Source organism: Anser brachyrhynchus, assembly GCF_964034855.1.
Source record: "Anser brachyrhynchus genome assembly, chromosome: 21".
Taxonomy (NCBI): Eukaryota; Metazoa; Chordata; class Aves; order Anseriformes; family Anatidae; genus Anser; species Anser brachyrhynchus.
This window is the reverse complement of record NC_137714.1, coordinates 8,293,023-8,317,790: the sequence shown is the minus strand read 5'-3', so window position 1 is coordinate 8,317,790 and position 24,768 is coordinate 8,293,023. Positions and strand designations below refer to the sequence as shown.

The following is a 24,768-nucleotide window of genomic DNA, read 5'->3' as shown; positions in this document are numbered from 1 at the left end:
TCCCCTTGCGACCATTAATGTCACCCCTTCCATAGACAGGCTTCCCCTCTGCAGAGCATGGCCGGAGGAAGGAGGGGAGATGCTGGTGGCCCTGCGGCAGCCCGGGAAGCCCCCGGTCCAGGTCCTCCACGTGGCGGGACGCTCGGTGCCCGCGCAGCCGCAGCTCGCCAGGGCTCGGCGCGTTCGGCCAGGGATATTTTTAAAAAGAATAAGAAAGGAGCTTGAGCCTGTAGGGGGGAGTCACAGGAAATAACACAAATATTTGTATAGAAATAGTAGGCTTTTGGCTGTTGTTCGGATCTGGAAATGATTAAAGGGTGAAGACAAACATCTGCCATCAATTAGCACAGAGCAGGAATAACAAAAACTCCACTGTGTCACTTGAAATCTACAAGCTAGTGTGCTTTTTCCTCCATTAATTATGAACGCTGGTGCATTTGTATCTGCCAGAACCTTTTGAAACATTGGCTTCAGAAAGCGAAAAGGACTGCAAGCATGGAATGCTTCGGGGGGGGGCTCAGCTAGGTTTTCAGCATCTCTGAGACCCTCAGCCTGCGTGCGTTTAGCTGCTGACCGTGTCACTGGGCACAGAAAGCAAACAGAGCTTTCTCCTGCCAGCAGCATCACTCTAGCACTGGGAGCAGCAAGAAGGAGAAGCGCTTACTCCTCCCCTGGGTGAGGATGCTCCTTCTTTACTGCTTTTCACCAGGGTCCCTGCCGCGCCAGGCGGGTTGGCAGCGCCTCGGTCAGGGGCTGGGGAGCAGATCTCTCGCAGCACCCAGGGCTTCTGACCGCTGGCTGCCTGTGACTGTTCCCTCCGCAACCACACCTCGGTAACCCACGGCTCTCCCACTGCTGTTTTCAATGCAGAGTGTCCGGAAGGCAGGTTCGGAGCTGGCTGCCTGCTGCCCTGCTCCTGCAACGGGGCGCCCTGCGACCGCGCCACCGGGGAGTGCGTGTGCTCGGCGGGCTGGACGGGACACGACTGTGCCCAAGGTGAGGAGGTGACAGGGCTATTATTGTTATTATGGCTGTTATTATTACGTAGGGCTGTTATTTTTATTCTGGTAAAACTCGTTTTAAAAACATCTAATGCGGTTAGGACCATCTCCATGGAAATTTAGAAAAAATGCAGCTTTTGATGGTAGGTCTTGAACAATAGCCTCAGTTTAGCTCTGTTGTTGGAGCTGAAGGGAGCACAAGCAAGGAAGCAAACAAAGTGCAATAAAAAAGACGAAGATATTTTCAGTTGTTGCAGTCCTTAGCATAGGCAAGGAATCATTCTTTACAGTTGTGGATTTTTTAATTGCCTTCACCAAATTAGCCTTCAACTGCTGGAAAACAAGAGAATCTTAAATTAAAAACTTTTACGTTCTTATATAGCATTACAGCAGCTGGAAGTTATTAGTCCTGTATGGATGTCCTGCTCGTAATAGTTCGACTGAGCAATAAAAGCACGTGTGCGCGGCGCTCACCGTGCAGTCTGAGCTGGCTCCAGGCCCCGCAGCGCTGAGACGAGGCGTCCTGCCCTGCCTTTATCAGTTCTAGCAGTTTGAGTCTCCTGCGCAGCTGAAGGCGGCTCTTGGAAGCGCGAGCAGCGTGCTCGCTAGCAGTGTGACAACGGCTCTGAGGGCTCTTGGCCAGAGACACCATTTCCTAGCAAGGAGCAGTTGTAGCTCCCCAGCAGTAGATGCGAATCCAAAACTGACATGAGATCCCTGGCGTGAGGTCAGACCAGCACTTACTGAGGACTCCCGTGCTGTTTATAAAACAAACGGGACAGTGTTGTCCCTACTCCTAGCCATGTGCTCCCAAACAAAAGCGCGGGCGCTGCATAAAGCCTGGGCACGAACAAGACAGGGAACCCACCGCCGTTCACAAGAAACCGGCCGTCTCACCCTTACCGCTCTGCTGTAGGTCCCAGCCCCCTGCCCCGGGGCTTTGCAGCCCCTCGGTTAGCAGCACCTCTCCTGGCGTGCCCTCGGGGTGCTCGGACCACGCCGTGGTCCTGCCGTGCTGCTGGGTGGAGGAAGCCGGCACGGCTCCTGCCTCCAGCTGGCAGCTCTCGCCCTGCCTGCACTGCTTGGTGCAGGTGCTGAGCCGCCCGTGCCCCCTCTGCCTCTGCTCCAGCCTGCCCCGAAGGCCGCTGGGGCCTCGGCTGCCAGGAGCTGTGTCCCGAGTGTGCCAACAACGGCAGCTGTGACCCCGCCACGGGAGCGTGCGTGTGTCCTCCGGGCTTCACCGGCAGCCGCTGCCAGGATGGTGAGTGCTGGGGTCACGGTGCTGGGTGCTGGGGTGGTGGCAGCGAGTGCCGTGCCCCAGGCTCACAGCAGGTTTGTGGTTCGTGTCTCTGCCTTGGCAGTGTGTCCGCCCGGCTGGTATGGCCCTGCCTGCCAGCTGAGCTGCAGCTGCGGGAACGAGGGACATTGCCATCCCGTGACGGGGACGTGCAGCTGCGCGCCCGGCTGGACGGGCCACGACTGCCAGAGAGGTACGGTGCCCTCTGCTCACCGCGCATCGCTTGTAGGGGACACCAAGGATCAACCACGGCAATCCCACACTCGTGCAGCATCACTCCCTCGGTCCCCGCAGCATCTGCTGCAGACCCACAGCCCCGTTAGCCCTTTATTAGCCCTTCTGCCTTCTGTTTTAAGCAATGGGATAAAACCCCGAGGGGGAAGAAGAGCTGTTCCCGTGCCCTTGCCCACCGAGGGGCTGCACAAGGGGTGGCGCTGAGGCCGTGCTCCTCCCGTTGCAGCCTGTGACGGGGGTCGCTGGGGCCCTGGCTGCGCCAACGCCTGCAACTGCAGCAGCAGCGACGGGAGCTGCGACGCGGTGACGGGGCGCTGCGCCTGCGACGCTGGGTACACCGGTGTCCGCTGCGAGAAGCGTGAGTGTGGCCAGTGAGATGCCCAGGCCAGGGCATAGGGCACGGGTTTGGGTTCTTGGCATTTTGGGGAGGTGTAAGGTGGGTGCTGCGGGAGGCTTTTGGGCACAGAAGGGCAGTCCTCGTGGCTCTCCGTGGTGCTGTGCCGGTGGGTGGCTGGGTGCTCTGGGTACACGGCTGTGAGGAGCCCCCTGATTACAGAAAATCAGTGGCCAGAGCCTGTTTTCCTGTTCCCAGCCTGAGCTCCCTGCTTAGCCCAGCTCCTGGGCTCCTCAATGCCGTTTGCTTCTGCTTCCTAGGGTGCCCAGAAGGATGGTTCGGGGCCAGCTGCCGACACCGGTGTCAGTGCGAGCACGGGGCTGCGTGCGACCACGTCAGCGGGGCGTGCACGTGCAGCTCGGGCTGGCGGGGGACCTTCTGCGAGCACCGTACGTACCCGCCCCGGGGGCCGCGAGCTGCTGGAGGCTCCCACAGCCCCCGGTCCCCTCGCCGAGGGGCTGCGATCCTCCTGGGACCCCCTCACGGCACAGGGGATCCAGCAGGGTGGTGACGGGGGTGGCCGCATGCCCACAAGCTGCTAAGTCTTTGCTTTTAATTCTGAAGGGAAAAGGTCTGGGAAAAAAAAAAAAAAGGAAAAAAGACTGACCAAACGTAGACAAGGAGAGTGTGCACGGCTGCCTGCGTGCGTGCACACGTTGCACACCAGGCCTTGGTACACTACACTTCACCAGGAGCTCGCCTGGTGCTGGACTTCTGCATGGAGATGTTCTGGGACTTTTCTCTTGTGTTTTCCACAGCCTGCCCGGACGGATTTTACGGCATCGAGTGTCGGGAAGCCTGTGAATGCCTGAACGGAGCCAGCTGTGACCACGTCACGGGGCAGTGCCGCTGCCCCCCCGGCTGGGCCGGTCCCCGCTGCGGCCACAGTAAGTGTCCCACGGCCACAGTTAGTGTCATACAGCCACAGTAGGTGTCCCCATGGCCCTGCACGTGGAGCCCTGGCCATCCCCTGCACTGGTAGGGCACAGAGAGCAGAGGGTCAGCTCTTTGTCTCTGTGTGGGAGTTAATTCTGTGTGGCACAGAAGTATTTGGATCAAAAAGCTTAAGTGCAGCGATGCAGCTCTCCAGCAGTAGGTTCAGGGTGTCCGTCAGTAGGAACTGGCTTTGCTCCTCGCCCAGAGCAACGTCAGAGAGGAGCCTGGAGCTGTGCAGACCGCAGTGTGCGTGGCCTCGCACGGCCTCGCCAGCTGCCTCAGCTACAAATACGTGTGCGTGTGTGTGCTCGTGCACATGCATTTCCTATGTGCATGTGTTTAGCTGAAACCGCTGACAAAAGTACACAACCAAAGATAAACACCCTGGAAGAAATTCTCACTGCACAGAATATTCTGCAATTTTTTTTCATGAAGTGTTGGCACCGATGACCCAAACATGAGAGGGAAAAACAAAAATAAAAGTGGAAAAAAAAAAAAGTGGACGCATTTTTTTTTTGGCGGGATGCACGCAGCTTTGCTGTTGCTCTGGCATCAGGCGTGAAGAATTAATGCAGTCGCTTGTGCTCAGGGCATTAAGAACCGCATTTAAATCTTTCTGCAAGGGAGGAAAGAGATTGTTAGCAGACATAGCAGCCCCCGCCGCCCTGCTGGCTTCCCTCTCAGAGGCATGTTCTAGTTCGTGTCCTTTTGATTGTATTTTTGCGCTAAGAATAGCCCTGCCAAACGGAGAGCGTGCCCCCCACCATCCCGTGCCCTACATAACTTCACATTATCCCAGGCTCCGAGGGAGGCACTGAGATGCTGGCGGAGCCCTTGTCACTCCTGCAGCTGTTTTCACGTGTGCCCAGAAATCCGAGTGCCACCACGGGCGATGTCCTGTGCCGCATCCATTAGGGGAGGGAATGCCAAAAATCTTAGAAGGGGCTCTGTTCTTACACGCACTTTATCCAAGCTTTGTAGACTAAAACAATTCAAGGGTGCTTTGGGCCCGGGTTTCCTGGTGTTTACCTGAAGCAGATCCCTGGGGGTGCTCTTTTGGCGGATGTCCCCTCTCTGGGGGGCTGAGCACGTTGCTGCTGAACGTGGCGATGCCTTGGGCACCCAGCAGAACGGCGTCCTAGCAGATAAATGTGGTAACATTAAGGATAACCACAGTGCCCACGTGTGTCTGGCTGTTTGAACATCAGCCACACACGTTATTTCTCCGTGTAACACCATAAAACCCAGCCACACAAGCGGCCCAACGCAGCCAGGGCCCGTTTTGGTCAGTCGGTCTCTGGTTCTTCTCCTGGACAAGTGGGACCATAGTAGGAGCCTTGACGCCATAATTCGTACCGGTATTAACTCTTGTGCCTACTTCTGATCCCCTGAAGCGTGCCAGGAGGACAGGTACGGCGAGGACTGCAGCCAGCCGTGCAGCTGCCACAACAACGCCACCTGCGACCACGTCAGCGGCCGGTGCCTGTGCGCGGCCGGGTGGACGGGCCCCACGTGCCAGCAAGGTAACGCGCCTGGGGCCACCTCCCCGCCCTGCCCGCGGGTGATAAAGTGCCATGTCTCTGCGCGGGCTGGAGCTTTCAGTGGAGTAGCAGCTACAAAAAAAATAGAGACAGATAATGCAAGATTGCAAGCAAGACCGTAACCTTATTGATGCATTCACAAGACAGAAGCCAAGAGGTCGCCTTCACCCAGTGTGCTGGACATCGCCCTGTCAGCAGTGCCTTCAGGCAGGGCTCAGTGAAATTGTGCGTGAGAGCAGTTATTCATGTGTTTAAATGGCTTTTTTTTGCTGCCCAAGTACCAGCACTGTCAAGGTCTGGAAGATGAGGTTCTTCCGCTCAGCACCACCTGAGCACCTCTCATGGCTGCTGAGCTCGCCCAGTGGTTTGTGCGTCCTGTATTTGCCTCCACCCCAGCTGAGACGTCTCTGAGAGATCAGGCAGACCAGTGGGGTGTTTAAACTCAGTGTTGCTAAGAGGTTCTTACACCAGCTTCGTCTTTAAGGAAACTCCCCAGAAACAGGAGCACAGTTCCCAAAATATGCCTTCTTCCTCCCCTTACCTGCTGGTAAGGGGAGCAGGGCCGGCAGTGCTGCAGCACGTCCCCCTTTGGGACCTCCCAGCTCGCACTAATTGCAGCAGGGCAGGCCACAACAAACCCCCTGGCTGCGAGCCTCCCGTGGGACGAGGAGCACAGCTCCCAGCACCACCACGGCACTGGAAGCACGGGGTTTGGAGGCCGAGCCCCGGCCCTGCAGCGTGGGCTGTTTTTTCCAGCGGTGCCCAGTCTGGTTTAATTACAGCTCTTACCTCTGGCCACAGGCTTCCTCCTGCGTTCAATTACCAGGCGCTGGTTTGGGGGCAGAAGGGTGTGTTTGGGGTTTGGCTTCAGGTTTGGGGGTTTTTCAGTCCCGTTTCCACCTAGGCCCCTGCCTTCAATGCCTCCTACCTGAGCAGGTTAAAATACCAAATGGCTTTACACGGGGAGCTAGGCAGACTCGGGGTGCTAGCTAGAAATGGGCTGCTAGCTCAATTCCTGGCTCATCGTTCATTTCATGCCCACCTACCACTCGGAAGGCTGCTGGAGGCTGGGGTTTGCCCTTGGCGTGCACTCGGAGCTGCTTTCTGACTTGGGTTTTGCCTTGTTTTCCCCTCAGCATGCCCGGAGGGTTTCTACGGGACACGCTGCCGCGAGCGCTGCCTGTGCCAGAACGGGGGGACGTGCGACCCCGCCACGGGGCACTGCGCCTGCCCCGCGGGCTGGACGGGGCTGGCCTGCGAGCTGGGTAAGGACACAACCAGCAGCACCAAGGGATGGGTTCCACCAGCAGCCGGTCCCGTTGGGGCTGGTTTTGAAGGGACAACGTGCGCAGGATGACGGCCTTGCCCTGTGCTCTCTCCCAGCCTGCGCCGAGGGGCGGCACGGGGCCGGCTGCGGGCAGCGCTGCGCCTGCCAGCACGGGGGGCTCTGCGACCACCGCGGGCACTGCCTCTGCCCCGCCGGCTGGACCGGCACCGCCTGCGAGAGCCGTGAGTGGGGGCTGCAGGGGGGGAGCGCCGGGGGGCTGCGGCGAGGGGCTGGGACCCGCGGTGCTGCGAGGGGCAGGCCTGAGGCCTGGGGTTCCGCACTCCCCAGAGGGCTTGTGGGGGGGGTGTCGGGGTTTGGGGGTGGGTGTTGGGGTTTTGGGGTGCGTGTCAGTGTTTGAGGTGGGTGCCGTAACGTGGGAGGGTGCCACGGTTTGGGGTGGGCACCGAGTTTGCATTCAGTCACTTTTAGACTTTATTTCAGATACAAATGAATAAGAAAAAAACATTCCCAATTATATGATTTTTTTTTAAAAAAAGCTCAAATCCTCTCTTTGGCCTCCTAATGAGCCACATTTCAAAATGCATGACCATGCAAATGCCTGCCATGTGCCACGCAGACCCGCTCCCCACAGCCACCTATGCGAACTCAGCCCTGGCAGAGACAAGCGGCCAGTTTTGACAGTTGTACGGGAATTGCTTTTTCCTTTTTTTTTTTTTTTTTTTGTATTCATTCATGAAACAGAAGTGAAAACCGAGTGTGCAGATTTTTGCACCTGTAGTGCTGGCTTCTGGATGGCGCTGGTACTGCAGTTGCTCTGTTCTGCAGCTGCTGTAGGCACCGGGTCCTCCTGTGACGACAGAAGCAGCAGCAAAACCAAACGATCGCAGCTGTGATTAACAATATATGGCTGGCACCCAACCGTCCCTAAACAGTGCGAGCCGTAACACTTCCCAAACATTCGGCGTGGTTAAAAAGAGACTTCCACACTGGTTTAGGCCTAAGACTGCACAAAAAGCAGTTTGCTTTGCTCAAGACTTCCCTCCCGTGGGTGCATCCTGCTGGCCGTGCCGTGCTGATGCCCACGCCGCCCCTTCTTGGTGCCTGACTTGGCGTCTCTCCTGTGTTTGCATCCCGAAGCTTGTCCGGAGGGGCTGTTCGGGGCCCGCTGCGAGGAGCGCTGTGACTGTGGGGACGAGGTGCCGTGCCATCACATCACGGGCGCTTGTGACTGTCCCCACGGCTGGAGGGGCCGGCGCTGCGAGAAAGGTGAGAGCGGCATCGCCCCAAGCACCCCGAGCACCCCCAGCAACCCCAGCTCCTGGCACGGAGAGGAGCTTCTTCCCCCGTCAGCACACAGCATCCTGACTCCTTTATTTGGGAGGAAATTGTCTCGGGCATTTCTCAGCAGGCCGGCACTGCGTCACACCAAACCTTTAATTAAATTTTGCACTGGGGCCTCTGAGCTGACGCTTCCAGGCATTAACTCGCGGTCCGGTTGTGAGCCTGGCATCCCCCCGTGTCCCCGCAGCCTGCCTGCCTGGGTCCTTCGGGAAGAGCTGTGCCGGCCGCTGCGCCTGCCCCCCGGGAGCGCCCTGCGACCACGTCAGCGGCCGCTGTGCCTGCCCACCGGGATTCACGGGAGCCGGATGCGAGAAACGTAGGAAGGGAGCGAACTTCTGATGGGCTTGGGGAGCATGACGGGTCGCGCAATTGATACTTAAAATAATTAAAAAAAAAAAAGAAAAAAAAACTCAACCAGTGAGCTTTGCCAAAGAGCAACTCACATTTTGGCAGCTGGGCGCGTGCCCACAGAATTTAGCGAAGTACAAGGAGCCAAGCGGGAAATCAGAGCCATGTATTTGTCCAGAGGATTAGCGATAAATCGGTATTAAAATGGGCTCCTGTGGGTACAAGCAAGTCTGGAAGAGCCGGAAGCATGTGAGCACATTCCTCACTGGGGACGGGGGGTGTGTTTGCGATGTCTTTGTGTGGAGGGATGGAAGGTTGCAGGAATATGACCAGGGTAGGTAGGGCTGGTGTTGCAAAAGGCACCTAACACCTCAATTCCTGGAATCAAGGAGCCCTTTGCATGCTGAGCACCACCTCCCTTTTCTTTCCGTGTGGCAGAAAACCTCCACTGCCATGGGAGGCTGTTTAAATCATGGCTTTAAAAACAGAAAAAAGAAAAGCCCAAGCCTCTCGGAGCAGGTGGGGCAGTAACTGTGCCTGTGTTGCCTTGCTGTCCTCTCTCTCGCAGCCTGCCCGCCCGGCACCTTCGGGGAGAGCTGCGGCCAGAGCTGCCAGTGCGCGGGAGCCACCCAGGACTGCCACCCCGTCACCGGCGCCTGCGTCTGCGCCCCGGGCTACCACGGGCCGGCCTGCCAGCTGGGTGAGCCCACTGCGTCCTGCCCCGTGCTTCGTGGGGTACCTGTGGGGCTGGCCACGGCTGCCCCAGGGCTGCTCTGAGGTGCTTTCCTGGGTCAGCTTTGTGCCCTGCTGCACAGGAGCAGCCGCCGTGCCGGCACAGCCCCTTGCGGTGCATTTCTTGTAGCGCCTGGGCTTTGCTCTCGCCCTGCCAGGCGGCGGTGCGAAAGTTTCTGTTGTTGTGCAGAGTGCCCTGCGGGCTGGTACGGGCCCAGCTGTGAGCGGCCGTGCGAGTGCCAGAACGGGGCCCGGTGTGAGTGCACCGCGGGGACGTGCCACTGCCCGCCAGGCTACGTCGGCGCCGACTGCAGCATCGGTGAGTGCCCGGGGAGAATGGGAGGCCCCAGGGGCTGCTTCAGCAGGGGGCGAATGATGGTACAGTGGTACTCCTGCACTGGCCCATCTGCAGGAGAAAAGCTCCTTGTCTCACCCCGCACGGCCAGCAGTGCTCCAGCACAGAGGCTGCTTCGTGTGCGCGGTGCTGTGGGAGCGCAGCTGATCTCATTTGCTGTCTGTCTTAGCCATGGAAACATTTTCTTACTCCATCTGTTTTGTGCCAAAATGATTTCCTCAATGTGAAAGGCATGGCACATCAGGTTTTTGCATCGTGTATTGCCACCGCTCTGCTTCTCCAGCAGAAGGAAATGTGAAAGCTCTTTCCCTGCCCTGCCAGTCCCCCTGTGCACGAGCCCCAGGGCCTGAAAACCCTCCTGCCTGCCCCGGCTGCCCCCCTGCTCTGCTCGTGCACCATGGCCAAGTGTTTCCCTTTTGGCCTGCACACGTAGCCCATGGGTTTGATGAAGGCAGGTAAAGGTCTTCCTCCTGGCAGCCTGTCCCGCCGGCCGCTACGGCAAAGACTGCGTGCACGCGTGTGTCTGTGGGGAAGGTGCCACCTGCCACCACGTCACCGGAGACTGCCTTTGCCCGCCGGGAAGAGTCGGTCCCACTTGTGAGCAAGGTAAACGCGAGCTGCAGGGGGAAAAAATCCCAAGCAGGAACCCATTTCCTTGCCCTGACACCTCTGCCTCCCCCTGGGCACTGCTGCCCATGTGCCCACCGCCGTTCCTTGGTCCCACAGGCTGCCAGGAGCAGCGCTACGGGGAGGGCTGCCAGCAGACCTGCTCCTGCCAAAACGGGGGGCTGTGCAATGCCACCGACGGGTCCTGCTCCTGCGGGCTCGGATGGACCGGGAAATCCTGTGAATTAGGTAACCCAGCTCTGCAGGCATTGTCCTGTGCCAGCAAGGAAGCGCTGAGCTGGCTCAGCACCTCGTGCTGGCTCGTTGTGCCTGCTGGCCCCTCTGAGCCGCCCCGGTGCCCCCTGCAGCGTGCCCGCCGGGAAGGTACGGTGCTGACTGCCGGCTGCACTGCTCCTGCCGGCACAACGCCACCTGCGACCCCACGACAGGCGCCTGCCGCTGCCCCCCGGGACACTACGGGCCCCTCTGCGAGCACGGTGAGCTGCGGCGGGGGGATCTGATGCAGCAGGGGGATCACCTGCGGCTTTGCCAAGGTGGTTTCTGAGGGTGGTCTGGAGAGCAGGACGGTGGGGTGAAGGTGGGGGTGGACTTGCACTGCCTTTCCTTTCCTCCCTCTGCTTGTGTTCGCAGCGAGCCCTCCCGGAGTGCTCCCGAGGACCCCCACTTCTGAGGCCGCGGGCTGCAGGGTGCTGCTCAGCTGGGAGCGCTCAGCACCGCGCAGCCTGCGTGCCGGCCACCCGAGCAAGTTGGCACATCTCAAAGAGAAGCTCACTGCTTCCATCCAAAGGCTTTGCTGCAGAGGCCGGCTACAGCCGAGCCCCTGCCTGTGCTCGCTAACGAGCTCTTGCCCCTACCAGGTTGCCCCCCGGGTTTCCACGGGGCCGGCTGCCAGCAGCGCTGCGACTGCGAGCACGGCGCTGCCTGTGACCCCGCCACCGGCCGCTGCCGCTGCCCCGCGGGTGTGCGCGGCCAGCGCTGCCAGGCAGGTACCGAGCGCCCGCCGCGCCCCCCGGCACGGGCAGCAGCCCCTGGCGCAGGCGGGCAGCACGTCCCTGCCCCTTCTCCTCTCCCCAAACAGGCTGCGAGGAAGGAACGTATGGGGAGGGATGCCGGCAGCTCTGCGACTGCGCAGGGAATGTGACCTGTGACCCGGCCACGGGGCGCTGCCTCTGTCCCCCGGGGAAAACTGGCCCCAAGTGCGGCTCAGGTGAGGTTATCTGCAGCTTGGGAAGGTGAGAGGGGGAAAATGCATTGGGGGCATTGACAGCAGACAGAAGGACAGGCCTAAGATGGATGCAAGCAGCCTCTTGTTGGAGCTGTAGTCTCGTGGAAGAGCCCTTTCTATTTGGTGTGCATCCTCTTGGAAAGTAAGATGGCATCTGAACAAAGGTGTTCACCCCTTCGGCCTCTATTTATAGCCAGCTTTGAACTCAAATATGCCCCCAGCCTGCAGTCCCCTTGCATTAACTCACCTAAAAGTCAAAAGGCTGAGGATCCAGTGCAGCAGGAGCACCCCACTGGGCCCAGGATGTGCTGTTGTCCCTAATCACCAGAACTTGGGAGCAGGCTGGGAGGAGGTTGAGGCAAAAAGCTCCCTGCCTTGTGTTTCATGGGGCCACCGTGGCAAGCCCTGAGCGCCTCTGTCCCCGCAGAGTGCCCAGCGAACAAGTACGGCCCCGACTGCGCGCTCGGCTGCGCCTGTGCCCCCCGCAGCTCCCAGTGCAGCGCCCGGAACGGGCAGTGCCGCTGCCTCCACGGGTACATGGGCCCGACCTGCCGGCAAGGTGAGCCCCGGGCTCAGCACCACCCTGCTGAGGTGCTGAGTGCTGACGGCGGGGGGATCCCAGCATATATGCAGCTGCTGTGTGGGGGTGCTGGGGTCCCTGTGCCTGCTGACCCCACACCTGCAGCCAGCAGCGCAGACTGTGAGGGCTGAGCTCGTGTCCCTGCTTCCCTTCCAGCTGTGCCAGCCCAGGTGCCCACCAGGCCCCCGCTGCCCCCAGGGGAGCTGCAGTGGACGGAGCACTAGGTCCGGCCGCCGACAGCAGCGCCCTCGGTGCGGGACCCCCTGGAGAAGCACAGGACCTATTGCCAAACTTGTTTACAAGCCACACGCATTAATTATCACCACCGTGCCAGACTACGCTGCTGCTCCGAGTGAGGCTGGTGTGCTGAGCACCACCAGGGCACCTGGGCACCGCTGGGGCTGGATGCAGGACCCCAAGAGCCGGTGCCCCTTGTGCCAGACCCCAGGAGTGTTTGCTTCTGCTCGGCAGCTGGTGGCTTTCCATAGCTCGTGGGAAACTGCTGGCCTTCACCTTTTGGGTTTGGGTGCTGGGTTTGGGGGTGGGGGGGGGTGAAGGGGGGGCTGGGAGGGGCTGATGTTATAGCCAAAAAAAGTATTTATGCAGGAATATTTATGGGAAGCTGCACAACAGCGTTGTCAAAACTGTCAGGTGAACATTCCCAGCTCTGCAGAGTTCATGCCCAGTGTGGCACCGCGTCACTTGGCCGTTCTGGACTCTGCAGCCATCCTGTACTGTAAGCTCCCGTTTGCCATGGGAGAAGGTGCTGGGCTCAGCAGCCAAGAGCCGGTCCCATACCAGGGCTCTGCCAGCCCTCCTGGGCGTCCCACATCACCTGCTCCAGGGAAAAGCGAGCCTGAATCAGGTGCAATCATCATGCTGTACGGCAAGGCACAGAGCTCCTGAAATGCTCTGGTGACTGCACATCCCTCGTTAGGTGTCCTCCCCCGTCCTGGCCCCTGTGACATTTCCACATTGCGGTGGAAGCCCAGAGGCCGAGAAGGGGCCGAAGGAGCTGCCAGGAGCCACACAGCCACGGTCAGCCCTGGGCCAGCAGCAGGCACGAGAGCTCTGCAAGGCTTAGGCTGCCACCTGCAGCAGCAGGGAGAGCCACTGCCAGGGGATCAGCCTCGTAACAGGGACCACCAGCTGCCTAACCCGGCCCCGTCCATGTATTTGCACAAAGCCCCTGGGCAGACAGGGCCCAGGACCCGGCGCTGTCAGGGGGCACCGGTCTGCGAGCGGCGCTGGGATGCCCCCAGCCCTGCCTTTAAATTATTCCCCCAGGGGCCAACTGAAAATAATAAAAGAACTGTTTTCTCTTCCGGAGGGAATTTATTTTAATCTGTACATACCTTGTAATTTTTTGCTAATTCTTTTCTTATTTTATTTCTTCCTTAACAGTATTTTTTGCATTAGCTATCATTGTTGTGAAGAAATAATGTTAATATAAGTATGTAGTGAAGGACCAAACTGGTGTAATTGAGGTTGTATGTTGTATGATCGATAACCAGGGAGTAGGAAGAGTTTGTTAACGTGCCAAACGACCCCGATTAATCCTGCTATTCTTGCCGCCCGTTCTCCAGACAATCATACGTTTTGTTACCCTCGCGGTTAGGTGCCAGCTGCATCCGACTCCGGTTCCTATTTATTTCCTTGGTGGGCTGGGAAGCAAAAGCAGCCTCCGCCGAGCCAGCCCCGCGCCAGCGGGGGGACGGGGAAGCGCTCGGCCCCACCAGGCAAATTGTCCCCAGCCAGCTGCGGGTGCCAGTGCCCGGCCCCATCCCCTGCCCTTCCGCGCAGGGAGCACAGAAACTTCTTCAAATCATAATTTTTTTTTTTTTTTACCATTTTTATTTCTTACTACAGAAACTTTCTGTTCTCACATAGCTCGTGTCTCTCTCCTAGACTCTGTCTCCTCTAATTTAGCACTGGGTAAATTTTTTTAATTACTCCACAGTTAAGAGAAATAAAGAGAAAGCCTCAGTGACTTTCCATTTATTTGGTCTCTCACTCAATTAAGCTTGAATGCTGTAGCAACCTGAAGTGGGTTTTTTGAAGGATGGTTCCTGAAACACACCCGCCCCATAGCAAGGAGTGGCCAGAAAGGAACTTTCTTTTTATTGATGGTAGCAGGACGAAGGCAGGCCCCGCCGCCGGCATCGCGCCCTGCTGCACCTCGGGCAAGGAGAACACCCAGCTCCTTCAGGTCCAAGGATTTAGTGCTGGTCCCCTTCGTCCCTTGACAGCGTGACCAGAACAGAAAGGTCAGCACAGTGCTGACACCGAGCCCGAGCAGCCTGCGGCGCTGCCAACAGGGGATCACCCATTAAAAGGGATGTGGCAAGTCAGAGCTGCGATCAAAAGGACCACGACAAAGTGTGTGTGGGGGGGGAAGAAACAGGAAGATTAAAAAAAAAAAGTCCAGGAATAAGCCTAGCATACGGATTTAAGTCCCTAAAAGGTCTCGACTCAGGGCTGCTCTCCCGGCCCGTGTCCCGACTCACAGAGCCCAGCCGCAGCCACCAGGCCGTGGTCTGGAGCCCGCAGGGAAAGAGGCGGCACCGTGCGCCTTGTCGCAGGGCCTGGGGCTGAGCCCTGTCCCTTCCAAGCTGAGCTGGTACCTCAGCTGCTCCTCGGGGCCTGTTCCAGGCCGGTCACATCGGAGGGGTGGCCAGGAGCCCCCGCTGCCAGGTCCCACGTTAACTGCTGTGGCCGTGGCTCCAGCTGCAGACCAGGCCCGGCCACGAAACCTGCTGCCCGTGAGCGCCCCATGCAAGCACAGTTCGAGAAGAAAGGCTCTCCCCTCCCTTCTTGCCGTGGGCTGAGCCCGTGGAGGTTTGAAGCCCCCTGGTCAGGGCCGAGGCACGTCCCCCTGGTGCCGCTCCTACACGTCGGTCTCTATCCGCAGCCTCTCCATCCGCCGCACGTTGCACTCCACCGCCGTGCGGTTCGTGATGGCCCGAGCGCAGGACTGGGGGAACCAGCCCCTCTCGCCGTCCCGCAGCCTCTCGCCCCAGCACCAGCCTAGGCGAAGAACGAGCACTGACACCACGGGGAAGGGCGGTGGCGGCTGGGGACGTGTGTGCAGGGCGGCAGCCGCAGGGCTCCCCTGCCATGGAGGTGCCCACAGCGGGGCTCTGCCCCGGCTGCTCCGAGCCGCGCTGCTCTCACATCCCGGGGCTCCCCGGCTGCCCACCCGTGGCAGCAGCAGCTCCTCCAGTGCCCCACTCTCATCTGCTGGGCCACAGCTCCAGCCAAGGGGATGGACCTCAGCCCCTGCTACAGCTTCTTGGAAGCGTCCAAAAATCGCTCAGCCCCCGGCTGGCTGAGGCTCTTCCACCTCCGGCCGCTTGCCGACGCTTACCGTCCTCTCCGCCCAGCACCAGCACCACGTCAGCCTGCTGCAGAGAGATCTCGTCCGCCTGCTTAGCCAGGTAGGCGCGGGTTATCTCCACCTGGCTCAGGTCTGCAGGGGAGGACGTGAAAAGGGAGCGGGTGAGAAGGGAGGGCCGCGCCGCACCGGCCAACGCAAGCCCTGCTTCCTGCCCTGCCCTCCATGTGTGTGGGATGCTGAACTGCAGCCTCAGGCCCTCCTGGGCTTCCCACTGTGTGTATCTGTGCTCTGAGTGAGGAGAAGGCTGGTATCTCAACGGGAGCAACTCCTAACAAGCAAGGCACGGTACCCTGAGCTCTCCTCTCCATCAATGCGTGTCCCCAGCTCCATCTCTGGCAGGAGCGGGTACAAACAGGGCAGAAATGCGGGATTTGCACCCCCGTACCTCCTCGCGGCGTGGTGTCGGGCTGCTCCCTCTCCCTGTGCATCAGTGCTGCCATCCACCGCGCCCGGTCGCTCCTAGAAGAGGGAAGCCGGGCTGTCCAGGAAAGCCGCGGGCAGCAGCCCGGCTGCTGGAAGTCGCTGAGACCTCCCCAGCAGCACGAGGGCTTTCACGGGCAGGCGGACCGAACGCGAGCGGTCAGCACAGAGACACTGCGCAACAGAGCACAGAAGCAGCTGCACTGCTGACTGCGTGGGGAATGCGTTACAGGAGGGGCGGTTGGAAAGCTAAGGGGGAGAAGGGAGCGCTGCAAGGGGGAGAAGGGAGCGCTGCAAGGGGGAGAAGGGAGCGCTGCAAGGGGGAGAAGGGAGCGCTGCAAGGGGGAGAAGGGAGCGCTGCAAGGGGAGACACCCGCGCAGGTCCCATTCCGGGAGGACAAGCAGGAGGGGCAGGGTGCCGTGCAGAAGCCCCCGGGGTGATGTCCAGGGTTCATCCCCCGTGCAGGAGCATGAAATCCCACTCACAGCGTGTCGGCCGCCAGCAGGACCTCCTCCCGCCTGCCCTCGCTGTCGCGCTCCAGCACCACGCGCAGCAGGTGCCCCCCGGCCGCGCCGCGCGCGCTGCCCCCGCTCCCCGCCTTGCCGGGCGGGGGGGAAGGTGGCTCCGCCGCCTCCACCTTCTCCACCGAGACCTGGTCCAGCGTGGCGTAGTTCATGACGGTGTAGCTCTCCTCGCTGCAGCAATGGAAGGACGGGCACCTCAGGGCTGGGTGAAGGCGCTTCCTCCCCGTGCTGGCCCGGGGGTCCATGCAGGCATCACCCACAGCCCTGGTGCCCGTCACGGCACTGATGCTTGGGGTTGAACTTGCTCTGTGCACTTGTGGGCCATTCCCAAGCAGAATTTGGTTGCTGCCCTAACAAGGAACACCTCCAGAATGATCACAACAGGGGAACCTTGAGGTTTTCTTAGGCTACTGGCTGCTCAGGAAAGCAAGGCTTGAATCCACCCAGCCCCTTTCCAGCGAAAGGCAGGGGTGCCCCCCGAGCCTCACCTTTTCTTCTTGGTTATGATCAGGACGTCGTTGAAGAGGAAGAGGTAGCAAACCCTGCCAGAGCCCTTGCGGAAGATTCCTGCCTCCTCAGAGAAGAGCAGGTAGAGCTCACCCCGCTTCAGCAGCCAGCGGGAGGCAGAGATCAGTGGAAAAGGCTGAAACGGAAAAAAAAATAAATGACTGACTGATGTCTCGTGTGGCAGGGAACACTAAGTCAGAAAGCTGTATTTGAGCTCACAGGAGAATCTAGAGTCATAGAATATCAGAGTTGGAAGGGACCCACAAGGATTATCGGGTCCAACCCCTGGGTCCCCAAAGGATCACCCAAAATAAAAAATACAAATCAGTGTGGATGGAACCAGCCCCCACCGCCACCAGGCCTCACCTTCTTCTTTCCGAACTCCAGCTGTTTCTGCAGGGTGTACATCTGCTCTGTCCTCTCCATGGCACGAGCTCCATCGTTGCAGTTCTTCACCAGCTGGAAAAAAACACAGCAGAAGGAGAGGATGGAGGAGGCTCGGCGCATCCTGCCTCTGTGTCAGCCTGAGTACGGCTGGCAAAGGTCCCGCTGCTGCCCGCCGCCTCCGCCAGGAGACCCAGAGCAGGTCTCCAGGATTTCCTGCGCAGGACATCACCAGGAGAGGCGGCAGGTTCCCTCCGCCAGGAGAAGGACCACAGAGAAACCGAGCACCGAGCTTCACCGAGGGGCAGGACCAAGAGGAAGGACCGATCATCCGAGGAGGGGAGATAAAGAGGAGGCCGGCGATGGAGCAGACAGGGAGCCACGAGGAGGTGAGAACCAGTGGGGAAGGCAGACGGAGGTGAGGCAGCTGCACTGCCAGCACAAGGACCACAGCTGCCGCTGCTCCTGCTGCGCCCCTGCCCTGCTTGGTTCCCTGCTCTTCGCCTGCATCTCCAGAAATGAGGCAAGAGCAGCAGCACAACGACACCGCCACGGGGCTTCTGAAACAGGGAGAGCACCCCTGGAGAAGACGACAGTGAAGGGAAGGACAAAAGATCACCAAAGAGGAATGGAGAAAAGATGACAAGAAGGAAAAAAAAAAAAACCACAATCAAGTGAAAAAGCTGGGCAAGGGAGAAGATGTGTGCATCCAACAGCTCTTTGGAGCAGAGAAATCTCAAGTGGCCCTGTGTAAGAAGGAAAATCAGAGGCCAGCCCCGCAGGTGGGGACCGGGGTGGTGACACGGTGCGCCGCGAGGGAGGGAAGGTGGTGGTGGCCGTCCTCACCTTGCTGATGGCTTTCAGAGCTCTGGTGGCAGCCCCGTACGCTGCAGTGCATGCTTTTGTTTTTTGACACACAGTCTAGAACGTCAAGACAAGATGCTTTAGTGACACTGCAAGACAGAGCAGCTGCGCGTTACTGCCTCCCTGGGCTTTACGGAGGCGATGCCTGCTCGGACCGGCCGTCGGCCTGGCAGGGGGACAGGACAGGACACGCGCTCAAAGCACGGCTTAACACTGCTGGTGGCTGCGAATCTGGTTTCTGGCAGGGCTCTAACAGCAGCCACGTACGTGGCCATCACCTTGTGCACCAGGCGTCCACCTGGCCCTGCTCCCGCAGCCCACAGCTACCAGCGGTCCCCCTGGTAGGTTCCTGCTTGGCTCAGCGAGCCAACGAAGGGACCAGCGCGAGGTGCCAAGCGGTGCCACCTCTGACTTACTTACATCTAACAGCAGGGGAAGCCGCGTTACTCTCTGCATAGGGAGAATGAGAAATGAGATCATTGGCAGCCCTCCACATTCTGGTTTCCTTTCAATTTGTTTCAAGGCCTCTTTAAATAAGGGGTTTGTGGTTCTGGAACGGGACAAGAAACCTCCATTAACGTTGCTCTTTGGTTATCAAGACTTTCCAGAGGATTTCCACACGTGAGGACCGCAGAGCAGCTCCACCACCAGCCCGTCCTGCTCAGCGTGCACAGAAAACGGATCGATCCACGGGCAGGTGGTGGAAAAGCGACTGGAGATGCTGAATCCGCCAAAAGCTGGGAAAAGCTGTCAGAAACGTCCGGCACCACCGGCACGGCCTGGAGACGAGCAGCCTCCCTGGGCACCCCTAATGCACCCCACGCCGCCCTCGGCAGGACCCGTTTGCAGCATGGCTCGGTTCAGCACGGGGCAGCACTGCCCCCACCTGGCCCCCATCCCTCACCCTTCTCACTGCACAGCCCAGACCGTGCCCCACACCACGCGGTAGGTCTTAGAGGCTCGGTGCTTGGCAGGACACAGCCCTGCGCAGCCCGGAGCCCTGCGAGCAGCTCCCGAGGCGCCCGGGCGCACAGCACGACTCACAGCAGCCTCTGCAGTGTCCTCTGCTGGTACACCTCGTTGGAGCAGTAACTGACGTAGGGGTTGAAGTGCTTCGAGGCGTGCTCTTCCACGATGTCGCTGATGTCGGGCATGACGAGGTTCTCCTGGTGTCGCTTCTCCAAGTCTTCAAAGAAGCTAGGGGCAGAAAGCCAACAGCCTCGCTGCGTGCCTCACCAGGGCAGGACCGAGGCGATTTTCAGTTCCCTGGCTCAGGGGCGGCTCGTCCTTCCCAGCGGGTGCCTTGCTCTTGGTCCCGCGGCATGACCCAGCCGGAGGCCTGGTGCCTCGCTCCTTTTCCTCCAGCACCCCTTGCACCTTTACTCCCAGGGGTCACCCCTCAGCTCAGGCCTTTGCTTTGTCTTCCAGCAGCTCTTTGCCAGCTTCACCAGCCACCTCTGGGGCTGGGACCACAGCTGGCATCTGCGCAAAGCGTCTCTGCGGGAGCAGAGCAGTTCTGGGGCAGTAAAAGTTTCCTGGTTTATGAGTTACAGAAGGAGATTGTCCGGGGGAGCTAACAGACCAGAACGACACACGAGCTGCCAAGCTCGGGGCGCTTTGCCATGAGCAGGCTCTGCTGGGACCATCCCCACAGGCCAAGTGTCCCGGAGCAGAACAATTCCTCGAATTATTCGCTCTGAAGCGACGTTCCCACGCTGGGAGTTTTTCCCAAATCGCCGCAGCTGAGAAGCTGCTTGTGCGCCAGCTGCTCGGCTTTCCCCACAGCTGCCTGTCCCTGTCCCCCAGGAGGGTCCCCTGTGCTGCAGCCCCCACAAGGTCCCCCCCATGCCCAGCCCAGCTGCGGGGAGCAGGAGCAGGAGCCCCCCGCACCCCTATGCTGGGTCTCACGGTGCCGCTGCGCCGCCCCCGCGTGGTGTTCCCACAGCACCCGCTGCAGCTCCCACCCCCGGGAGCAAAGGGCGCGCTTCTGCTGGCTCCCAGAGGAGGCAGTTCCAGGTCCTGCATCCTGTCTGTCTGTCCGTCTGTCCGGGAAGTCCCCAGCTGGGAACTTCGGCAAACAGAAGCACCCCGGGCACGGTGATGGAGCAACAGGAGCACCCCTGCTTCAGTGCCTGAGTGCAGCCACGCGACTGCTCCCCGCTACAAAACCTCAGGGTGAGCAGAAAATGGGCAGCAGGGCAGAACGGAGCCCTTCACCCTGCGCACCAGCACCAGGACGATGCTACAGGGGTGTGTGCTGTGGCACGAGGATGAAAGGCAGCAGCTGGGCTGCCTCAGCACCATCAGGATGCTGCTCGCACACGACAAACTGCACAGCTTAACCAGCGCGGTCCCAGCACCCACGAACTTGCCTGGTGCTGACGGCCAGGATGTCGCCGATGTTGGAGAAGAGGTGGTGGTGCTCCGTCTGCGTCATGGTCTCCTTCAGCTCCTCCGACCTCATGAAGTGGCACACCAGGACGCTCAGGCTGTGCATGTAGGAGTACTCGGACGTGATGATCTCAAACATCGCCTGAAAGCAGCGGGGCGGTGAGGAGGCAGCAAGGCAGGCTGCGGCACCACCGGCAGCACGAGGGGTGAGTTCAAACTCGCTGCACCTCATTTACATTAATAACGCCCGTATAGTATTTAATAATGACTTCACACCATTTACATTAATAACGCCTGGAAACTTTCTCCAAGCGTTCCCCGATACCATCTCATGCATCGCTTGGCCTCCACCAACAGCTGCATGCTTTAGGACAGCCCCACGACCACACCACCAAGATGCTTTCCCTCATGGTGCCCGTTCCCCGTCAGCACCTGGAGCCTCTGGGGCGAAGCCCCAGCACCACCCGTCCCAGCGAGACACCCGCGTGCCCCTGCGGGCCGCTCTCACCTCCTGCCGCTTGCGCTCCTCAGGGGTTATGGTGTCCAGGACGCCCGCCTCCAGCACCTGCGGGTGACAGCATGGGGTCAGCTCCGGCTCCCCCCAGCCCCAAACCCACCACAGCAGCAGCTCCTGCGCTCGGCAGTGGGAGTGCTTTGCAGGCAGGGATTGCTCTCTGCCGAAAACACAAGCGGCCAGAGCTGCCTGCCTTCCCCGAGCCTGCTGGGGCATCTCAACGAGCGCAACCGCAGCAGCTCGGCCGGCATCCGCACAGACCTGCCAGGAGCCTGGCGTGTCCCAACCAGCACCGGGCTGCCCCCAAGCATCCCATACCCAGGGTAACACCGCTCACTGTTTGTTTGGCGGCTTGGACAGCTTTTAAAATACACTCTGCTCTATTTCTTTTTAATAAGCAGGTCGCCTACTTGTGCAATAAGGGCTTTCAGGAAGGGACAAGCAGAAAAATAATCTTTCACAACACGGAGACTGCTCGAGGTGCAGCCTTGCCTTCCCAGATGAGGGTTCCCAAACCCAGCAGAAGGCCTGGGGAAATGTGGAGGCAGGAGGCGAGCTCGCGCGACTGCTGCAGGGTGCAAGGACAGCGGCTGGGTGAGGCAGTGCTGCTGCCCAGGGCTGCAGCCACCGCTTATCCATTTCCCCCAGGGAACGCAGGACGCGGCCAGGAGCTGTGCTCCCGCTCCTACCTCCGGCAGCTGGCTCCAGGTGACCTGCGCGGGGCGATAGCTCTGCACCACGATGGCGGTGTCGGGCGGGGACGGCTCCTCGGGGATGGGCTCCTCCAGCAAATCCTCGTCCGACTCGTGGCTGACCGAGTTCAGCCCTCGCTCGCGGATTTCCTGGTACAGCCGGGGCTCTGCAGCGGGGAGGACCAGGGGTGAGAGCAGCCTCCTCCGGCCTCGCCTCCCACCACCTCCCCACCCCAGCACCCCGCGGCGGCCGGGCCCAGCACCTCCCCGCTGAGGACTTTGCACGGCACCAGCTAACCAGCAGCTCTCGCTGCCGCCAGCCTCCGCAGTGTTTGCCCTGAGCAAACAGAGCCGGGAGCGTTCCCGCTGCGAGCGCGGCTGCACCCTCCCGGGGAGCGGGGACACAGCGCCACGGCGCCGCTGCTGCAGGTGGGGAAGCGCAGGGGAAGCAGCTGCCCTGGGCCAGCATCACAAGCGGCAAAGGGGCTGCCAGGGATTCCCTGCGCCTTCTGTGTGGGCTGGAAAAAGGCACCACAGAGAGGCTGGGGAGGAGGAGAAGCAGCACTCACGGTCCTTGAACGAGCCGCCCCGCTTCTGCACCCGCTTCCGCCCGAAGGTTCTCTGCAGGAGGAAGAAGAGGAAGAGGAGAGCTTGCCACCACCGCGAGGGAATCTTGCTGCCACGGCAGGACCACACAACCACAGCACTCTCGCCACAAAGCACGTGCCATGGTCAGACACCCACCGGCTGTATTCCGGGCCCTGGGAAGCATTCGGCTCCCTCGAGGAGGGGAGCAGCTCCCCGGGCAGGCCGTTTGCAAACACCACCCTGTTGTCTCAGACCGATTGTTGTCTACACTGTTGTTTGCCGTACCGAAGTGACTCAGCTTTCACCTCGCATTATCGGGGTCACGATCTGAACAATCCTTTGGTTACTCCGCTGCCTTTCCCATCCGTCTGTCTCGCACCTGGACTTTGCCTGCTCGGCGTCTCGGCCCTCCCAGCCCTGCTTCGCCCACGTCTGGGTGCAGGCCCGGGGCCCCCGCCCGGCCACCCCGCCCTGCAGGCCCGCGGGAGCCCCACAGGAGCCGCGATCCTCACGGAAGCGGCGTCAGCTGCTCGCAGGCTCCCTGGGGACCCAGAGCTCCCGTGGGTGACAGGCCGGCTGCCTGGGCTCAGCACGCCGGGCTCAGCGCGCCCTGCCAGCTCCACGCTCGTGCAGGCAGGAGATGCAGGAGGAAAGTACAGCCCCTGGACGCAGCTCACGGCCACGGGGCCCAAAAGAAACGGGGTAGCAGCGGGCACAAACCCACCTTGTTCCTGCCAGGGCTGCGGGCAGGGGGGGCACCCCCGTCTTCCAGCACCGGCTTCAGCGAGGGGACGGCGGCCACTGGCTCCGGCTCCGTGCCCAAGCCCTTCATGGCGGCGCGGTACGACATGTTCCTCAGGTTGCGCTTCAGCATCCCCCGGCCGTCCTCCTCCTCCTCCTCCTCCTCCAGGGAGATGCTGGGGATGGACGCCCGCTTCTGGTCCGGCCACGCGGGCTCCTGGCCGGAGCCGGGCGCCCCTGTGCTCGGGTGCCGCGAGGGGTTCTTGGTCTTGGTGGAGACGGCCAGGCTGCGGGGGATGAGCTGCTGGGTGCCCACCTTCAGCGCGGCCGGGCTGTCCGTGCTGAGGACGATGCGGCGCGGCTCGGCCAAGGGGAAGGGGCCCGCTGCCGGCAGCGGCGCCGAGTCGGGGCTGCGCGTGCCAGACGGGGAGGTGGAGGTGGGGGGTCCCTGCCGCAGCGGGTGGCATCGGTACTCCAGGAGCAAGGGCTTGTCCTCCACATTGCTGCTGGGGGGGCTCCGAGACATGGTGGCAGCACGGGAAGCCAGAGAGCTGTGCAAGAGAGACAGACGGACAGACAGACAGAGGACTGAATGCCTTCTCCCAGCAAGGCCAAGGGCACGGGCACGCAGCTGGGGCCATCACACAGCATTGCGTGGGGACATGGGGACAGCGCAGGGCCCGGGCTGGGAGAGGAGCAGGACGGAGCCTGGGTGCCGTTACCCCCGCTCTGACCGGGGGCATGGCCTCGCCCCTCAGGTGCTGAGCGGGTGTGGGTGGGAGCCCGGCAGACCCAGAAAAACAAGGGACAGATGGGGCTGACGGGTGCTCGCCCTCTGCTCCCCGCATCACGTGGAGGCAGGGTCACTGTGGGTGCACCCACCCACGCCTCACTGCCCTCCCCACGCTCTGTGCCCCCCCCGGACCCCCTGCAGGGCCCAGGCACGCAGCCCACCCCTTCCCCACCGCCTTCCAGCCCAGCCAGGGCCCCCTGCACCTCCCCACATCCGCACCAAGCCCCTCCACTCAGCACCAGCCGCCCCAGCACCCAGCGCTCCCCGTGCGGGGTGGGTGACGGGACCCAGCTCCTTCCCCGTCCCGCAGCGTGGAGCATTTCACGCCCACCGCCTGCCCCGTTACAGAGCTGAAGGAAACCCCAGGGCTGAGCCGCTCTGACCCGAGGCCGCCCTGCCCGGCCCCGCCACCCCCAGGGGACACGGACGGCCCCGGCCCCGCTCCAAGCCCCGAGGGCCCCCCCCCGGCTGAGCCCAGGCTCCTCACCCCGCTCCCGGGGGACGGGGACGGGACCCCCGGCACCCCGCGGGTGGGGGGGCAGCGGCTGTGGATGCTCGGGGCAGCCCCACGGAGCCGAGCCCCGCAGCCCCTCCTGTGCCAAAAGCCCCCAAAAGCCCCCCGAGCCCCCGCAGCGCGGCCCGGCCAGGGGGAGGCCCCGGCCCCCGGCTACTCACCGACACCGCCTCAGCCCCGCCAGCCGCGGAGGAGGAGGAGGAGAAAAGGGAGGAGGAGGAGGAGGAAGAGGAGGAGGAGGAGGCGCCAGGAGCCGCCGGGGGCCCGGCCCAGCCCGGCCCGGGGTTGGAGGAGCGGGGCGGAGGCGGTGGCGAGGCTGGAGGCTGGAGGCCGCCCGCTCCTCCCCGCGGGCGCCGGCCTCCCTCCCTCCCTCCCTCCCTCCCTCCCTCCCTCCCTCGGTCCCCATCCCGGTCCCATCCGGAGCCTGGTGCTGAGCACAGCCCCGCTCCCCCCCCCCGCTCCGCCGGGCTGCAGGAGCCGAAGGCCGCTGCCCCACGACATCCTCCCGCTTTTCGATGCCCCACCGAGGAGCTGGGTCC

At 61.3% G+C, this 24,768-nt stretch overlaps 2 protein-coding genes across 8 annotated transcripts in view; one reads left to right on the top strand and one right to left on the bottom strand.

The window, feature by feature from the left end:
• The window catches only part of MEGF6 (multiple EGF like domains 6), a 78,198-nt gene extending 64,974 nt beyond the window's left edge, over positions 1-13,224 (top strand). For all 5 annotated transcript variants that reach the window (XM_080564611.1, XM_080564612.1, XM_080564614.1 and 2 more), the window contains 20 exons: positions 871-996; positions 2,131-2,262; positions 2,363-2,491; positions 2,759-2,890; positions 3,187-3,315; positions 3,685-3,813; positions 5,257-5,385; positions 6,540-6,668; positions 6,787-6,912; positions 7,829-7,957; positions 8,220-8,348; positions 8,949-9,080; positions 9,303-9,431; positions 9,945-10,073; positions 10,194-10,322; positions 10,442-10,570; positions 10,952-11,080; positions 11,173-11,301; positions 11,747-11,878; positions 12,056-13,224. In XM_080564611.1, coding sequence (XP_080420737.1) covers positions 871-996; positions 2,131-2,262; positions 2,363-2,491; positions 2,759-2,890; positions 3,187-3,315; positions 3,685-3,813; positions 5,257-5,385; positions 6,540-6,668; positions 6,787-6,912; positions 7,829-7,957; positions 8,220-8,348; positions 8,949-9,080; positions 9,303-9,431; positions 9,945-10,073; positions 10,194-10,322; positions 10,442-10,570; positions 10,952-11,080; positions 11,173-11,301; positions 11,747-11,878; positions 12,056-12,123 — 2,525 coding nt within the window. In that variant the 3' untranslated portion in view covers positions 12,124-13,224. The remainder of the gene's footprint in view (positions 1-870; positions 997-2,130; positions 2,263-2,362; positions 2,492-2,758; positions 2,891-3,186; positions 3,316-3,684; positions 3,814-5,256; positions 5,386-6,539; positions 6,669-6,786; positions 6,913-7,828; positions 7,958-8,219; positions 8,349-8,948; positions 9,081-9,302; positions 9,432-9,944; positions 10,074-10,193; positions 10,323-10,441; positions 10,571-10,951; positions 11,081-11,172; positions 11,302-11,746; positions 11,879-12,055) is intronic.
• An 879-nt stretch (positions 13,225-14,103) lies between these two features.
• ARHGEF16 (Rho guanine nucleotide exchange factor 16) lies at positions 14,104-24,544 on the bottom strand. Of its 3 annotated transcripts, XM_080564634.1 has the most exons (16): positions 24,344-24,361; positions 24,203-24,298; positions 22,906-23,473; positions 22,163-22,214; positions 21,591-21,760; positions 20,896-20,952; positions 20,369-20,529; positions 19,041-19,193; positions 18,417-18,546; positions 17,979-18,053; positions 17,115-17,207; positions 16,730-16,884; positions 16,203-16,412; positions 15,682-15,755; positions 15,267-15,368; positions 14,104-14,926 (listed from the first exon to the last, which is right to left on the bottom strand). In XM_080564634.1, the coding sequence occupies exons 3-16, from the start codon at positions 23,446-23,448 to the stop codon at positions 14,787-14,789; spliced, it is 2,115 nt and encodes a 704-aa protein (XP_080420760.1). In that variant the 5' UTR covers positions 23,449-23,473; positions 24,203-24,298; positions 24,344-24,361; the 3' UTR covers positions 14,104-14,786. The 3 variants fall into 3 exon arrangements, with proteins under 3 accessions (XP_080420760.1, XP_080420762.1, XP_080420761.1); XM_080564636.1 differs by lacking the exons at positions 24,203-24,298; positions 24,344-24,361 and adding an exon at positions 24,391-24,544; XM_080564635.1 differs by lacking the exon at positions 17,979-18,053.
• Between the last annotated feature and the right edge of the window lie 224 nt (positions 24,545-24,768).

Excerpts from the sequence above, each read along its gene's own strand:
- ARHGEF16 (XM_080564636.1), bottom strand. The coding sequence starts at position 23,448 with ATGTCTCGGAGCCCCCCCAGCAGCAATGTGGAGGACAAGCCCTTGCTC. Across the intron at positions 20,953-21,590 it reads CCTGGAGCCAGCTGCCGGAG|GTGCTGGAGGCGGGCGTCCT; the intron begins GTAGGAGCGGGA and ends TGTCACCCGCAG. Across the intron at positions 18,054-18,416 it reads GGCTTCCCCTGCTGTTAGAT|ACTGTGTGTCAAAAAACAAA; the intron begins GTAAGTAAGTCA and ends TTGACGTTCTAG.